The following is a 15,166-nucleotide window of genomic DNA, read 5'->3' as shown; positions in this document are numbered from 1 at the left end:
AGCAGACGTGATGCTTATGTTCTTATGTTTTACAAAGGTGCGCTAGCGGTTTTAGCGCACGCTAAAATGCCGTGCACGCTAGCCGCTACCGCCTCCTTTTAAGCAGGCGGTAATTTTTCAGCTAGCGCACGCTAATCTTGTGTGTGCGCTAAAAACGCTAATGCACCTTAGTAAAAGGAGCCCACAGTGTAATTTAGTCAATTATTGTGAACTGCTTAGAGATATACTACCGTGGGCAAAAAAAATAAATAAAGGTTGAAAAGGCAACTAAAAATGGTTCATAGACAACGGCGCGAAAGACAAAGGCGCGGCCGGACAATTGAGCGCAGCGCGGAGGTGCGCGCCGCTCTAAATTACTGTTTTTAGGGCTCCGAGGGGGGAGTGGGGGGGACCCCCCCCCCACTTTACTTAATAGACATTGCGCCGGCGTTATGGGGGGTTTGTGGGTTTGTAACCCTCCACATTTTACTGTAAACTTAACTTTTTCCCTAAAAACAGGGAAAAAGTGAAGTTTTCAGTAAAATGTGGGGAGTTACAACCCCCCAAACCCCCCCCCACAACGCAGCACGATGTCTATTAAGTAAAGTGGGGGGGTTCCCCCCCACGCCCCCCCGTTGGAGCCCTAAAAACAGTAATTTAGAGCGGCGCGCGCCTCCGCGCTGCGCTCAATTGTCTGGGCGCGCCTTTGTCTTTCGCGCTTTTGACCTTACACCACTAAAAATGTATCTTCCTTAGTTCACATTAGTTATATGGGAGATAATTTTATAGAGAAGATCCCAACATTTACAGGGGAAATATGCACATGTGCATATATGCACATGTGCATATATGCATGTAAATGCCAAAAAATCTAACTACATGCTGTTCTGTAACCACAGGCACTTATGGGTGCTATTTGCGGTATCAAACCCTGGTGAACTTGAGATAAATTTATATACAAGTTCCCCTGAACTGATCAAACACCCTGCATTTTGCAACTAAGGGCTCTTTTTATCAAGCCGCACTAGCGGTTTAATGTACGTAATAGCGCGCGTTAAACCGCTGGCCGCGCTAGCCACTACAGCCTCCTCTTGAGCAGGCAGTAGTTTTTGGCCAGCGCGGGGGTTAGCGCGTGATGAAAAGTCACGCGCGTTAACCCCGCTAGCGCGGCTTGATAAAAGGAGCCCTAAATTTCATTGATTTAAATCAGTCTATAAAGCCCTTATCCCTAATGGCAGGGATCTCAAAGTCCCTCCTCGAGGGCCGCAATCCAGTCGGGTTTTCAGGATTTCCCCAATGAATATGCATTGAAAGCAGTGCATGCACATAGAACTCATGCATATTCATTGGGGAAATCCTGAAAACCCGACTGGATTGCGGCCCTCGAGAAGGGACTTTGAGACCCCTGCCTTAGGGTGTCTCAAGAATAAGAGAGCAGGTCTTTCATGATTAAAGCAACAGGCTGAGAACCAAGGGAGCCCAGTTCAAATCCCACTAGTGTCTTGTGATCTAGGGCAAGTTCATTGACCCTCCATTGCTTCAGGAGCAAGCTTAGATTGTGTAAGCCCTCCAGGGATAAGACAATGCCGACTGTGCCTGGATGTAAACTGCCTCAATGGCTTGCAGGTGGTATTTAAGAACTTACATAACTATCTTCGATGGAGCCTAGATTTTTAAGTGGTCGTTCATATGAGGGAGAATCTGGGCAGAACACTTACGCTCATGCCTAAATTATAGGTGCATATTGTAATTGTCACATTAGTATTCTATAAAAGAAAGTACACTTCTCCCTCCGTATTTATGGTTTTTAGTTTGCTGGCTCCTCCCCCCCCCCCCCCATTACATCAGTTTGATAGAGAAATCGCTGATTCAAAGCATTTACAGAGAAAATCGCTGATTCGCAGCAGTTTCTTCACTGTATTTTGCCTCTCCTTCAGGAACAGGCCAGGTCTCCCACCATGTTATTCGCGGTTTCACCATATTCACGATGTTTTTTAACAGAAAACAGCAAATAACATATGGAAAAGTTATTCACGGGTTTGTTAATCCCCTATCACAGCGAATACAGAGGGAGAAGTGTAGGCACCTAGTTCCCTTTGTAGAATAGCTTCCAAATAGTTGCCCCTTCATAGAAATTCCCTCTTAGTGACCATCTTTCCCTCTTCCCAGGGTTTCGATTAAACCTAATCATATTTTGAATATAAATTGTGCTAAAATAGCAACCATCCTAAGGGGTTCATACTGTCTTGGCACTGGACATATATAAGACTGGTAATGAATATTGCTAAATTTGGAATCCATTGCACACTCTTTCCATATTTTTGAGAGCTGCTTATTTCACATATTGTCAGAAAGAACCAGTGACTGAGCTGATACTATTCCAATCTTATGTTTCTAGAAACTCTAACTAATTGCCTGTCAGCCTTAATCAGGAGTACAGCACTGGCAGCAAAATACGAAAATGCATATTTCAAATGAAATTCTAGACCAGGGGTGTCCAACCTTTTGGCTTCCCTGGGCCGCACTGGCCAAAAAAAATGTTTCTGGGGCCGCACAAACGCGCAAATGCTGCAGCAAGACAGAGGAGGGAGCCGGCAAGACAGTAAACACCCAGAGGCAGCAGAGGAAAACACTGCATCGCCCTCGACCGGGGCCGCACAAAATACTTCACGGGGCCACATGTGGCCCTCGGGCCGCAGGTTGGACACCCCTGTTCTAGACCATGGCATTGAAATGCCTATTTGACTATTCAGAAAGCTGGCAGCAAAGGTTTAACAGTAATAACAATGGCAATGGTTAAAGAATCAACTGGGGCTATTTTTAGCCTGCTTCAAACATGCGTTCATTCAACCAAACATTCTTCGGTGTGCGCTACGACGAGTCCAATGACGTAGCAAGGGTGAGAGGTGCCCGGGGTGGTGGCGCCCCTCCCTTCTCCACTCCCTTTCCCACGCCCCCTTCCCATCCCCCGTACCTCTAACTTTCCCGGCGTGAGCAGCATCACCAACTTGCTGCCGTGTCAGCATCGGCTCTCCCTCTGACATCACTTCCTAGGTGCGGGGCCTGGAAGTGATGTCAGAGGAAGAGCCAACGCTGGCGAGAGCGACAGTTTGGCGAAGAGCAAGAGGTACCTTGGGGGGAGGGGGGAGTGAAGATGCGTGGGCGCAACGAGGGGAGGAAGGATGTCGGTGCCCCCAAGACGGCAACCGGGGTGGACCGCCCCCCCCCCCTTTACTACATCACTGTGCATACTCTTCTGTGGAATCAAAAGGCAAGTATATTCTGTCCTAAGGATTTTTGCTACAGACCAAAGGAAGTAAGTCCTCTCAATGAAGGCCGCCAGTTGTGAAAAAAAGATTGATAGGGTTGCACCACTTTTCCTGCAATATTATTAGCTGCCTGTGCTCTGTAGAACACAATTTATAATCTTAGTGTTGACACATAAAGCTCTCTTTTTCCCGTCACAAACTTATTTACACGCTTTAACCATTCCCCATTCGCCAGCTTAGGTCACTCCAAGACAACAGATTAGCATTACCGTCCGTTAGGACAGAGAAATGGAAATTCACCAGGAATAAAGTCTTTTATTATTTAGCTCCAGCGCTTTGGAACCAGCTTTCAAGTAACTTGCGTTTAGAGGTCAATCACACTGCCTTTAAGGCTCTTTTCTCTTTCTCAACCAATCAACATATGAGAAGCTCAAACTTGAATTTTGTTTCCCCACTGGTCAGAGGATGTAAATTTAAAAGACATCTTCAACATCTCTTATCAGGCAGCATTATGGGGCAAAGATCTGAAACAATTACTCATGCTTGCGAATACTTATGAGGAATTTAGGAAAACATCTAAAAACATATCTGTTCCTAAAGTACGTAGGCAGCTGCACTGCACAATCTTTCCCCACAATAACTGACCACTAAAGTTTAACTCTGTTAGTACTACTCAATCATTGTAAACCGCATAGAACTTCATGGTCCTGCAGTATATAAACTGTTATTATTTTTTAAAAATATTTTTCTTTCAGCAGGCATTTGGCATACATCCTCCACAGACCACTCATGTCTATTGAACTTCATTATTGGTCAGCGAGCCAATTCCTGCAGGCTCAGAACTTTTTAATGTAGGCTTTTTATTGTCCAATACCAATGTATGTTTTAAGACGGCTTTGTCTGTGTGTGAATGAGTTGTGGTAGGTAGGAGAGGTCTGTCGTGTATCATTTAGAGCTAATTTCATTGCTGTACTTTTGTATTTGTGAACCGCTTAGACCTGTCGTAAGATCTGAGCGGTATAAGTCTCAATAAACATAAACAAATATGCTCTCATGAAATATGGGCACACTAAATGCTTACAGTGAATAAGCCAAATTTTAGTAATGTAAGGGGCTAGGTATTATGTCTGATGTGTGGCCATTAATGAATTTTAGCTCTTTCCTGCAAAAGATGCTTCTCGACGCAGTACTCGCCGGGATGCTTCTTTTGCTGTTACTGCTCCTTCAATCTGGAATTCTCTTCTAACCCAAATAAGGGCAGAAAGCAATTTAGATAAATTCAAAGAAAGTTTAAAATGCTTCATCTTCAAAAACGCCTATGAAAGCTGACCCAGCTCCCTGATTACGGAAGATGTTCTGGTCCTCTTATTGCTCTTCCCTATTCAGATTTTTGTCCTTTCCCCTTCCTCCTTTCGTTTTTACCGTATATGTTTACTTTTCTTTAAATATTGTAGTTCTCCCTACTCCCCCCTCTTGTTTTCACCTTACGTTATATCTGTACACATTGCTTTTATTGTAAGTTATTTCCGTATTGCTTTTAAATTAGCCTCTTAATTGTTTCCCCGTTTAATTTTACTGTACAACGCTTAGAATTTATGATTGGTGTTTTATCAAAATTTTAATAAACCTGGAAACTTCTCCCTCTTTCCTCTGAACTAGCATTCCCTTCCATCCCAGACCCCTCCTTTTCTCATAATACAATAAGAAAAGCAAATGTTACAATATCTAATCTTAAAGCCTTGAGGATGTAGTGCAGCACAGAAGCTTCAACTTTCTGCTTATTCAACCATTTTTCTTTCTGTAGTTATCCCAAAAGGCAAACAGGATACAAAAAATATATATTACAGCCCGTTTTATAGCAATTCACTTTTAAATTTGTATTTAAGTGACTTTACTTACAGGGCATACTCTCTTAATGGCAACTTGAATACATCAAACACATCTTTATTCTTCATTAAATAGACTGAACGCAGATAAGATACAAAGCACTAGAAGGGGGGGAAAAATTAAAGAAATTAATGTAACTATAAGCCAATTGCTTGTGCAATCTAAAAGGCCAAACTCAAAATCTTTACAAAGATTTTTTAATAATTATTTATTACAAATTATGACATGACTTCAGAAACAAATGCAGTGTAGGTCCTAATGACGAGTCCCCTTATGTCAGGGCTACTCAATGCCAGTCCTCAAGGTCCACCAATAGGCCAGGTTTTCAGGTTATCCACAATAAATATGGATGAGAGAGAAATGAATGAACTGCCTCCCTGGTTGCAAATTTCTCTCACGTATACTCATTGTGGCTATCCTGAAAGCCTGGCCTGCCTGTGGACCTCAAGGATCACAATTGATTTGCCCTGCCTTATGTTATGATTTAAAACAAAAAAAAACCTCTCTAAAAAGAGACCATATCATATACATTGACTTGTACCTAGATAACTTGCTGTACCTTGAGTAACAACTGAAAATGGCATGAGCTAAATTCTGACTACCTTCCTTTCTCTTATGCAAACAGAAACAGTCGGTTAGATAAAAGAGGGAAGAAGAGTTCTGAATTATACATCTTTTTTTATCTTCCTGTCTAGTAGATGGGTGGTGATGCAGAAGGCGGCACAAATTATTCACTACGCTAACAGTGCCATCTCTTACTTCTCATGTCCACCAAGCTTCATGTTCTGATTTTTTTGATGACCTTGCCCTTATGCAGCTAACATAAGTTTATTAAACTAATTTCCCCTTGAAGATTATGGCACAGATATACTATTCTCACAAAATAAAAATATATTTTAAAAAAAAAATCCTTCCTCTGAAGCAAATAAAGATTTCATCTTTCTTATCTCAGAGTGTGTCCCTTGTTCTCTTTGCAGGTATAAAATGCTTAAACACTGCACAATGTATTTGTATTTAATTGTTTCAATGTATGTTTAATGCATTGGGGGAGGAGTGAAATCAATCTCCAATCTTAAAATGGTTGCTATGAGACTGCGGCTGAGAGGTTCCAACAGCCATTTTGATCGAGCTAACCACTCATCACATCACAGTTTCAGTTTCAGACAAAAATGCATCAGCATTTTTGGCTAAAACTGAAATAAGGCCAAATACCAATTTGGGGCCAGTTTCAGCATCAGATTCAAAACTGAAACTCTCCCATTAGTGCTGATTTCTTGAAACTGTCAGTATTAGCAGCACCAAGCTTTCTTCGGGCTCTACAGATTAATAAAATAAAATCCGCAAAGGAAATTGAGAAGAAAACAATTTTTGTTATTAAGACCCCAGGTTGTACAGTCAGGAGCTACATTTATTCTGAGATACCCAATAAATGTGTAGTTACTTATTCTGACATAAGATATGATTTTTTTTAACCTCAATAGTTATCTATATTTATTTCAGGCAAAGGGCAAATGGTAACAAGTACATCATGAGAACTGACTTCATTTGCTCTCGGTAATTTTTCCAGAACTACTTCAATCTTCATTTTTATTTTCCTGAAAATTATTACTTGTTTATATTTCAGCTCTGCCCTTCTTCTAGCTCCTTCTCCCAAGATTGTGGACTAATAATTACAATGTAGGGTTGAAATATTTTCCTAGATTATTCTAATTTGATAGAACAGTATTGTTCTTAGATTACTGATTTCTGATTACATTGTATAATTCCCGTTAACTGATTGTCATTGTAAAATGAAAAATTTGCATAAATAAAAAAGTATAAGGAGAATTTGATAGTCTAGAACAGACATGTCAAACTCTGGCCCGCGGTGAGTTAAAAATGGCCCGCCAGACATTTTCAACTTTATACTCAGTCTGGCCCAAAGGCACGAACCGCTGCCACTCTTCACTCGCATCTGCCTTTGACTGATCTCCTCTTCATAACAGCCTGCTGAGGATCGCTGGCCAGTTGTAGCGATCCTTCCAGGCCGTTGTCGACCTCGGTAGCATGTTCCCTCTGACATGATCTCGTATGTCAGAGAAGGGGCAGGATCACGTCAGAGGGAACGTGCTACCGAGGTTGACAGAGGCCTGCGAGGTTTGCTTAAGCAGGCCAGCGATCCTCAGCAGGCTGCTCTGAAGAGGAGACCAGGCGAAGGCAGACGTGCGTGAAGAGCAGCAGCAGCCACTGCCGGCTGGCCAGAGGAGACCAGGAAGCTGGGATGGAGGGAGGGTAGGAACGGCAGGCCAAATATGAAGGTGGGACCAGGAAGAAGGGGGGAAAACATGCAGGCCTTCGGGACGGGTGTGGGTCCTGGTGTAGAAGTATCCAGAGGAACAGAAGGAGGGGTCCAGACGTGCATGTGCCGGACTGAGGAGGAGTGAGGGGAGAATAAGGATACAGACATTTAGGGACACAAATGGGGATACTGGATACTGCAGGGAACAGAGTGACCAAGAAAATGCTAGATCAGGGATGGGTGAAGAATGACAAAGGGATATAATAAGCATGGAGAGAGGGAGTAAGAACACAGAGTGGATACTGGACATGTGGGAGGAGAAAGCAGGGAGGAAAGGGAAAGATGCTTAATGGAGAGGGGCAAGAGAGGAAATGCTGAACAAAGGAAGGGAGGGATAGAAAGAGAGGCTAAAAAGAAAGGGAATATTTTTGCTTGGAGGGGGAGTAGGGAAGAAATAAAACAAAGGAGAGGGAGAGAGATGGTGGGCAATGAGATAGAGGGAGGTTAAGGAACAGAAAGAGAGAGAAGTTGGACACAAGGGGTGATGTGGAGGGGGGATAGAGATACTCTATAGGAGGGTAGTTGAGAAGAGAAACGGAGAGATGGTGGACCCTGGGGTGGTAGGGAAGGAGGGAGAGATGCTGGATGAAAGGGTAGTTGAGAAACAGACAGATGGTGGGAAACAGACAGATGGTGGATCTGGGATGGTAGGGTCTATTGTTGCAGCTGCAAATATGGACACGAAAAAAAGGAAAAATGGCAGACCTCCGGGGGATGGAAGGGAAACGAAGGGGAGGACAGAGATGGTTAGCGTACCCTTAATAAAAGGACCCCTAAGTATCTTAATTTAAAATCTGGCCCTCGACTTAGCCTTTTTTTCAGATTTTGGCCCCTTATGTGATTGAGCTTGACACACCTGCTCTAGAAGATAACTCACCTGTTTTGGAAACTTCATGTACTGAAGTCTCCAAAGTCTCCAAAGGGCTACTTTACTTGTCTCTAGTTTTTGAACAAGATCAGAACTCCATAATGAAATTATGGCCCTCTTCTAACAAACTGCGATAGCAGTTTTTAGTGCGGGGAAACGCTGAATGGCCCGTGCTGCTCCCGATACTCATTGAGTTCCTATGAGCATCGAGAGCAGCGCGGGCCATTCAGCGCAGCTCCCAGCGCTAAAAACTGCTATCACAGTTTGATAGAAGATACACATCCATGTGGGGAGGGGAGAAGGGAGGGAAATAAATAAATACTGATAGTGACATTTAGGTAACTTTAAGAATTATTTAAATCATTTATTATGTTAAATTGTATTATTATTTAATATATGTCATTGAAAATCTCGAATGATTTATAAGTTGCCTGTACAGATAATAGTGCATTGTATGTAATACCTACTGTTCTTTATTTGTTTGGCACTGTTTTTAGTTTAAAAATCAATAAAGATTTTAAAAAAGAAGAGGGCCTATATTTTCGTAAGTCTCAAAAAATGTTTGGTGGACAAAATATCTGGATCCACCCGGACTTGGTGAAAACAACTCAAGTTGGAAGGAATTTTTAGCGATGAGGGAAGAAACTAAAAGACCGGGGAGGTCTTTTTTATTAGCACACCCCTGTAAATGTATGGCATGATATATAGGAAATAAATATGTGTTTTATGCGCCAGACCAATTAAGATTTTTTGGGAGCTTAATCGGCTCTCTGGGGAGAATACTGGTTAGCCTAATATTGGGTTGATTGGACTTTGTTATGCAACTGCCTTTTCCTTTTCTCTTTTTTCCTTTTTTTATGTCCCCCCTATTATCCAGCCACCCTCTCTCCATTTGGTGGTCTAAGGAAGAGTCTCTTTTTCCTGTTTTTTTAATTTTATTATCAGAGAGTAGTTTTTCAATTTAACTCTGGGTTTCTTTCCACAAGTAGAACTATGGAATGCCTTGCCTGGTATCCTGCGATTTTGTATGGGGAGGATGAATTTTAAGAAAATGCTGAAAACTCAATTATTTGCAAATGCCTTCTTAAGCTAAGGTATATTTCAGTTGATAATCGCCTTTTAGAATTTTTCTGACATCAATCTATGATTTAAAGCTTGCTTGTATTTCAGAATTGATTGAATTTGTGCTCTATCCCTATTATAACAGGGACGATTAACAATGTTGTTTAGACATGTCTATGTTATATGTGATAATCGGAGGGAAACAAGATTTATGTATGTGATATGGAAACCGCATAGTTGTATGTGGTATAGAAATTTTTTAATAAATAAATAAGTATAATATTGTTTGTTATGTTATTGCAAAATGTATAATAAATAAAAAAGCAAGCAGGTTCTGTTATCTGAGCAATCTAACTTACTGCTGTTAAAATCTGCAGCACAGATGGCAGAGGCCTGAAGGCACAGGAAAATATTTCCAAGATTTAAATGAATTTAGGTATGCATCTATGAACAGGACCCTGAAGCCAACTTACAAAAGACTACAAAGTTGCAGGGGTCTGCAAATTCAGAACAAATTACTGTGGTTAATGAGAAGATTCCCAAGTTCAAAACAAAATGAAAAAAGGGAGGAAACTACCTGCCCCCACCCCAGCAACCTGATGTAGAGAGGAATGAATGTGAATCAGTTTTGAGAGGAAGATGTGAATAAAAACTGCCACCCTCTCCCCCCAAAAAAAAATAAATAAATAAGAACCCTGTTTATATACAGCAGACTAATTCATTCTATTTCATCTATTTCAATCTTCCTCTTTACAGATGAAGACCGACCGGGGTACTTGGCAGCTTCAAGGTAAATCACAGTGTGTTTGTAAAAAGGCTACAGACTTAATGGGGCTCAAGGATCTTCCATATGAAGTAAGGCTGAATAAATTGCAGCTATACTCACTTGAAGAACGAAGAGAGAGAGGGGACATGATTGAGACATTTAAATATATCACGGGTCGTATTGAGGTGGAAGAGGATATCTTCCGTCTTATGGGGCCTTCGTCCACCAGAGGGCATCCGCTGAAAATCAGGGGAGGGAAATTTCATGGTGACTCCAGAAAGTATTTCTTCACTGAGAGGGTGGTCGATCATTGGAATGAACTCCCACGGCAGGTGATTGAGGCCAACAGCGTGGCAGATTTAAAAAATAAATGGGATATTCATGTGGGATCTCTAATGAGGTAAGGGCAGGGGGATGCTGAGCAAACTCAAGGAGAAGGGTCACTAGAGTGGGCAGACTTGATGGGCTTTGGCCCTTTTCTGCCATCATTTTTCTATGTTTCTATGTTTCTAATGGTACTTCACAGGACAGAAAAAAGGAATTGCTGACAAATCTAACTGAAGGAATAGGTGACATTATTTAGGAGCACAGAGTGATGCCTGGAGGCTAGAAAAGAAAATCAAGAGAAAAGATTAACTCCCCCCCACCAAAAAAAAACAAAAAACCCCAACAAAAACAAAGGAAAAAAAAACCCCCAACAAATTAATAAACTTTAAATAATCCAGTCATAAGTCATTTTCACAAATGGATCCTGCCTCTCCTCTGAGTCTCCACTGGAGACTGGGACCCTTATGCACCTAGCCAAATTCCTAAAAGCATACTGTCTTGTCTAAACTCCCTTCTGACTGCATGCTGCCTTGGCCATTTCTGTGTATGCATGTAAAATGCGAACAAAAACTAAAACGCTGAGGTGGCGATGATGTTCAAGATGCAGGTTTTATTAAGAGTACAGTTCAATAATCCACATGAGAAATGCCCAGGACTCAAATCATTGGGGACTTGGACCCAACATGGTCCCGTGTTTCGACAAAACTGTCTTCCTCAGGGGTCCCTAAGGGTCCTGATACAAAGACTCGTGGATTAAAGGCTAAAAACAACTCTGGATAAAATATTACGTGGCTGAGAATTCCTCAAAAGCGGGAGAAAGGGTTAACCTCTTGTTTGCGTGCATGTAAAATGCACCAGGAAATTTGTGCATACTGAACAGCAGATATAAATGTGAGTATGCATTTTCCATGGGGTAATTTCATAAGAAAAAAGCATGCAAATGCTGCCCCTTTAAAAATATGGTGTAATTTATGGGCATACCTACAGCAAATATTAGATGAACTGTTATTAAAAAAATTTAAAAAAAATTTGCCTTCCTAATAAAAAAGGAAAGCGATAAGACATAGGAAAGTGCTAGTTGTGAAGTTTCTAAGCTAGTATTACTGCTTGGAAAGATTGAGCCGAAATGGAAGCAGATTTGCTTGGATATACAAACACTTTCCCTCAGCTTACACTTCCAAAAATTATCAAGCTAAGAGACCATGAGAGGACCATGAAAATCCAAACTCCTTATGACCAATAAAAGACTTAAATAGCATGGCAGACCTAGAAGTAAAGGGAAAATGCATTACTCCAAGTACAGTTTAAACATATATGGGCCTTCTGCATTAGCAGCCTTTAGCGGTAGGTAAAAAAAAAAAAAAAAATGGGGGAGCAATGGAGGGAGAGTGGAGTACCAATCATAATATACAGGGACACTCGGTGTACAAATGGACTATGTTCCAAATGCCCCTAACCAAGGGAACGTTGCCACAGGATCCAACTTTTCAAAATGATTGGGGGTGCTAATTCAAAGAGTCTGCTTAATATTGAGGATGCTCACCCACTCCACAGTGCTGGCGCCTATGAATGTTGCTGGGATAATATCCAATGAAAGTGGAAATGCAGGTTACATAATGGCATAAAATCCTAGGAAATTGCAAATAAAGGGCTTATGGATTCAGTAGCCCATGGTAGTGCTGCCCGATTCAAATCGATTCTCCGATTCACTTTGGGTGAATCGATTCGAATCTGTTTGTTATTGGAAAAAATCGGACTTACCGATTTGTTGGCCCCCTTGCTACCGCCGCTTTTGCATGGCCAGGGAGGAGAGGACAGAGCCTTGTTGCCGGGAAGGAGAGAGCCTTGCTGCCCCATTCTGCACCAGAGAGCCGTTCGGGCTTTCTCTCTGCCACCGGAGTCCTTGCTTCTGATGTAACTTTCAGTTTTGCAAAACCGGAAGTTACATCGAAGCAAGGACTCCAGTGGCAGAGGGAAATCCTGAACGGCTCTCTGGTGCAGAACGGGGCAGCAAGGCTCTCTCCTTCCCGGCAGCAAGGCTCTATCCTCTCCTCCCTGGCCAGGCAAAAGTAGTGGTAGCGAATACAATTTACTATCCTGCCGCTACTCCGGGTGTCTTCTCTCCATTCGGCCGCCCAAGCGGAAACAGGAAGTTTTCACTGAGGGCGGGCACAGTGGAGAGAAGACACAAGGAGTAGTGGCAAGAGTGGATCGCTACCGCCACCAGCAGACCTCTTCTGGACTCTCTTTGGGAAAGGTGCGGGAGTGTGGTGGTGGTAGGGGGCTTAGGAGTGCCATTAAAAAAATGAAAAAGGTAGATGGAGGGAGAGAGGAGATGGGGAGTTGGTGGACTGGAGGAGAGATGGGGAGAAGATAGATGGGAGAAATGAACTTGATGGAGGGGGGAGATGGACTTAGGAGAGATCATGGAGAGGGAAGATCATGGAGAGGGGAGATGGGGGAGGGATAGAAGAAATAATGGATCTAAAAACAGGAGAGGAAGAGAGATGGTGGACAATGGGATTTAGGGAGGGAAGGAAGAGAAGTTGGACACAAGGGATGGTGTGGAGGGGGGATAGAGATAATGGATAGGAGGGTAGTTGGGAAGAGAAAGGGAGACATGGTGGACCCTGGGGTGGTGGGGAAAGAGAGAGAGATGAAGGAAGAGAGAGAGATGAAGGATGAAAGGGTAATTCAGAAAAGGTGGATCTGTGGATGGAGACAAAAAAAAAGAAAAGATACCAGACCTCCGGGGGAGGGAAGGGAAACGGAAGGGGAGGACAGAGATAGAAGAAGGATGGTTAGCACAGAGAAAGAAGAAAGGAGACCCTGGCAATTAAGTTATCAGAAGACAACCGGAGCCGGGGACTGATAAGATCTGAATAATGATCAGACAACAAAAGATAGAAAAAATAATTTTATTTTCTATTTTGTGGTGTTAGACCACGAACGTGAGCTAGGATTTAAGAGAGAGAGGAAAAGTCTTTTTTGTTTGTTTATTTTGTTTACACTACAGCGCCAGTGTGGGTAGGAGAAGACAAAGTGGGTGAAGAGGCTATAAAAGAGGGTGAAGAGGCTATAAAATAAACCCACCAGTATATTTGAAAAAAACATCCACTTTGGCAGGAAAATCGAATTGAATCGAAAAATCGATTCAATAGGCTGAATCGAATCAAATTTTTTTTTCCTGAATCGGGCAGCACTAGCCCATGGGAGCCGGTTCCAATTGAGCTGAGAACTTAAACAAACAGGAAATTGTCTAGACATAACCAAAACAAGAAACTTCCAAATAAATTTGACCCTAAATGCACTAAAAAGCATCTTACCCTTTGAGCTCGCTCTTTTAACTCCTGTTCTTGAGCTAGGAAAGCATCCAATCTTGTTTGGACATCTACAATCTTTTCTGGATTAATTCTATAAAATGAAGAGATTGAGTCACCTTATAAAACTAAAGAAAGCAATGAGCATATCTAATAAAATTCCTAAAGTACTTTTCTATTTTTAAGGTAGTCTACTCAAATGCATAAAATAATTGCAGCTAGGCCAAACAAGCTTTGATATTGTTCTCTTATGTTACATGAATCAGGCAGGCAGTGCAGCAGCTTAGGCCCAAATCTTTTATTCACGGAGACTAGGTTCCTGCTGACTAGGTTTGCAAAATTATTTTCTAATGAAACAATGGCAACTAATACAAATTACTTTCTGCTTCACAACTGCTATGCAACTGAAAGAGGTACTGTGAAAATACCAAAACTGCATCACCATGAAGTACAGAAACATACTTTTCCTGGTTCCTGCTCTGGGTTTTTACTCAAAGTATTATAAATCTGCTGCAATACCACCTATAAAAAAAAGAATTGGATTTATGTATTGCTCTCAATGAATCTTAGAGCTCAGAGGACATTTCAAAGACAAGGAGACGGGGAGAAAAAGGCTTTGAGCCTTCTTCACATGTGAACTGAGGCAATAACTATTTTATGCACTTGCGCATTACAACCCAGGGCAGATTGTACAAGGGTTCACTGAAGCACAATAAGATGTTACATGCTAGTTGTCTAGAGATCTGTTTAAGGTCAATGAGTAAATAAGCAACAAGTGAGATATAAACCTCTCTCTTCAGATTTTCCAACCATTAGACAGCACCTTTATGAGGCATCACTTCTGCTGGTTCCCTGTTCATGCCTAGAATTCAGCCGCCACTCAGAATTCTTCTTCATTGCCCCCACTTTATGGAGTTCCCTCCTCGTAGAACTTTTCTTGGAACAGTCCTATCCCCGTTGTAGGGCTTCTTTAAACACCCATTTGTTCTCCTTAGCTTCTCCCAATTTTTAGGAGGCAGCTTTTAGTTTCTATGTATGATTTTTTTACACTTTTTATTCTCTTAGTATGACCTCTTTTCTTTTTTCTCTCTGTTCGCTGAGATTTTGTAGTCATTTTCACTTTCATATATTTCTTGTTACCTGATTGTCAACTGCTTTGATTATATTTTATGAAAGACAGCTTATCAAACCTCATATAAACTAAATCAATCAACTTTGCACCTTAGAAAAATTAAAAGTCCAGCAATAAATTTCAACAACATACCAACAAATCAGCAAAAGTGCACAGAATGGATTTTTGGATAGAGAAGAATGCTTGTACATAGTCTTTGGAATCTGTTTCTGAAAGGA

At 41.7% G+C, this 15,166-nt stretch overlaps 1 protein-coding gene across 1 annotated transcript in view; it reads right to left on the bottom strand.

The window, feature by feature from the left end:
• Positions 1–15,166, bottom strand: part of DDX10 (DEAD-box helicase 10) — a 306,374-nt gene that overhangs the window by 219,906 nt on the left and 71,302 nt on the right. The window contains exons 11-12 of the mRNA XM_033948773.1: positions 13,823–13,910; positions 5,148–5,236 (exon numbers count right to left, since the gene is read on the bottom strand). Coding sequence (XP_033804664.1) covers positions 5,148–5,236; positions 13,823–13,910 — 177 coding nt within the window. The remainder of the gene's footprint in view (positions 1–5,147; positions 5,237–13,822; positions 13,911–15,166) is intronic.

The sequence above is a fragment of the Geotrypetes seraphini genome, chromosome 6 (genome assembly GCF_902459505.1).
Source record: "Geotrypetes seraphini chromosome 6, aGeoSer1.1, whole genome shotgun sequence".
Lineage (NCBI taxonomy): Eukaryota > Metazoa > Chordata > Amphibia > Gymnophiona > Dermophiidae > Geotrypetes > Geotrypetes seraphini.
The sequence above is the reverse complement of the archived record's forward strand: the minus strand, read 5'-3'. Positions and strand labels throughout refer to the sequence as shown.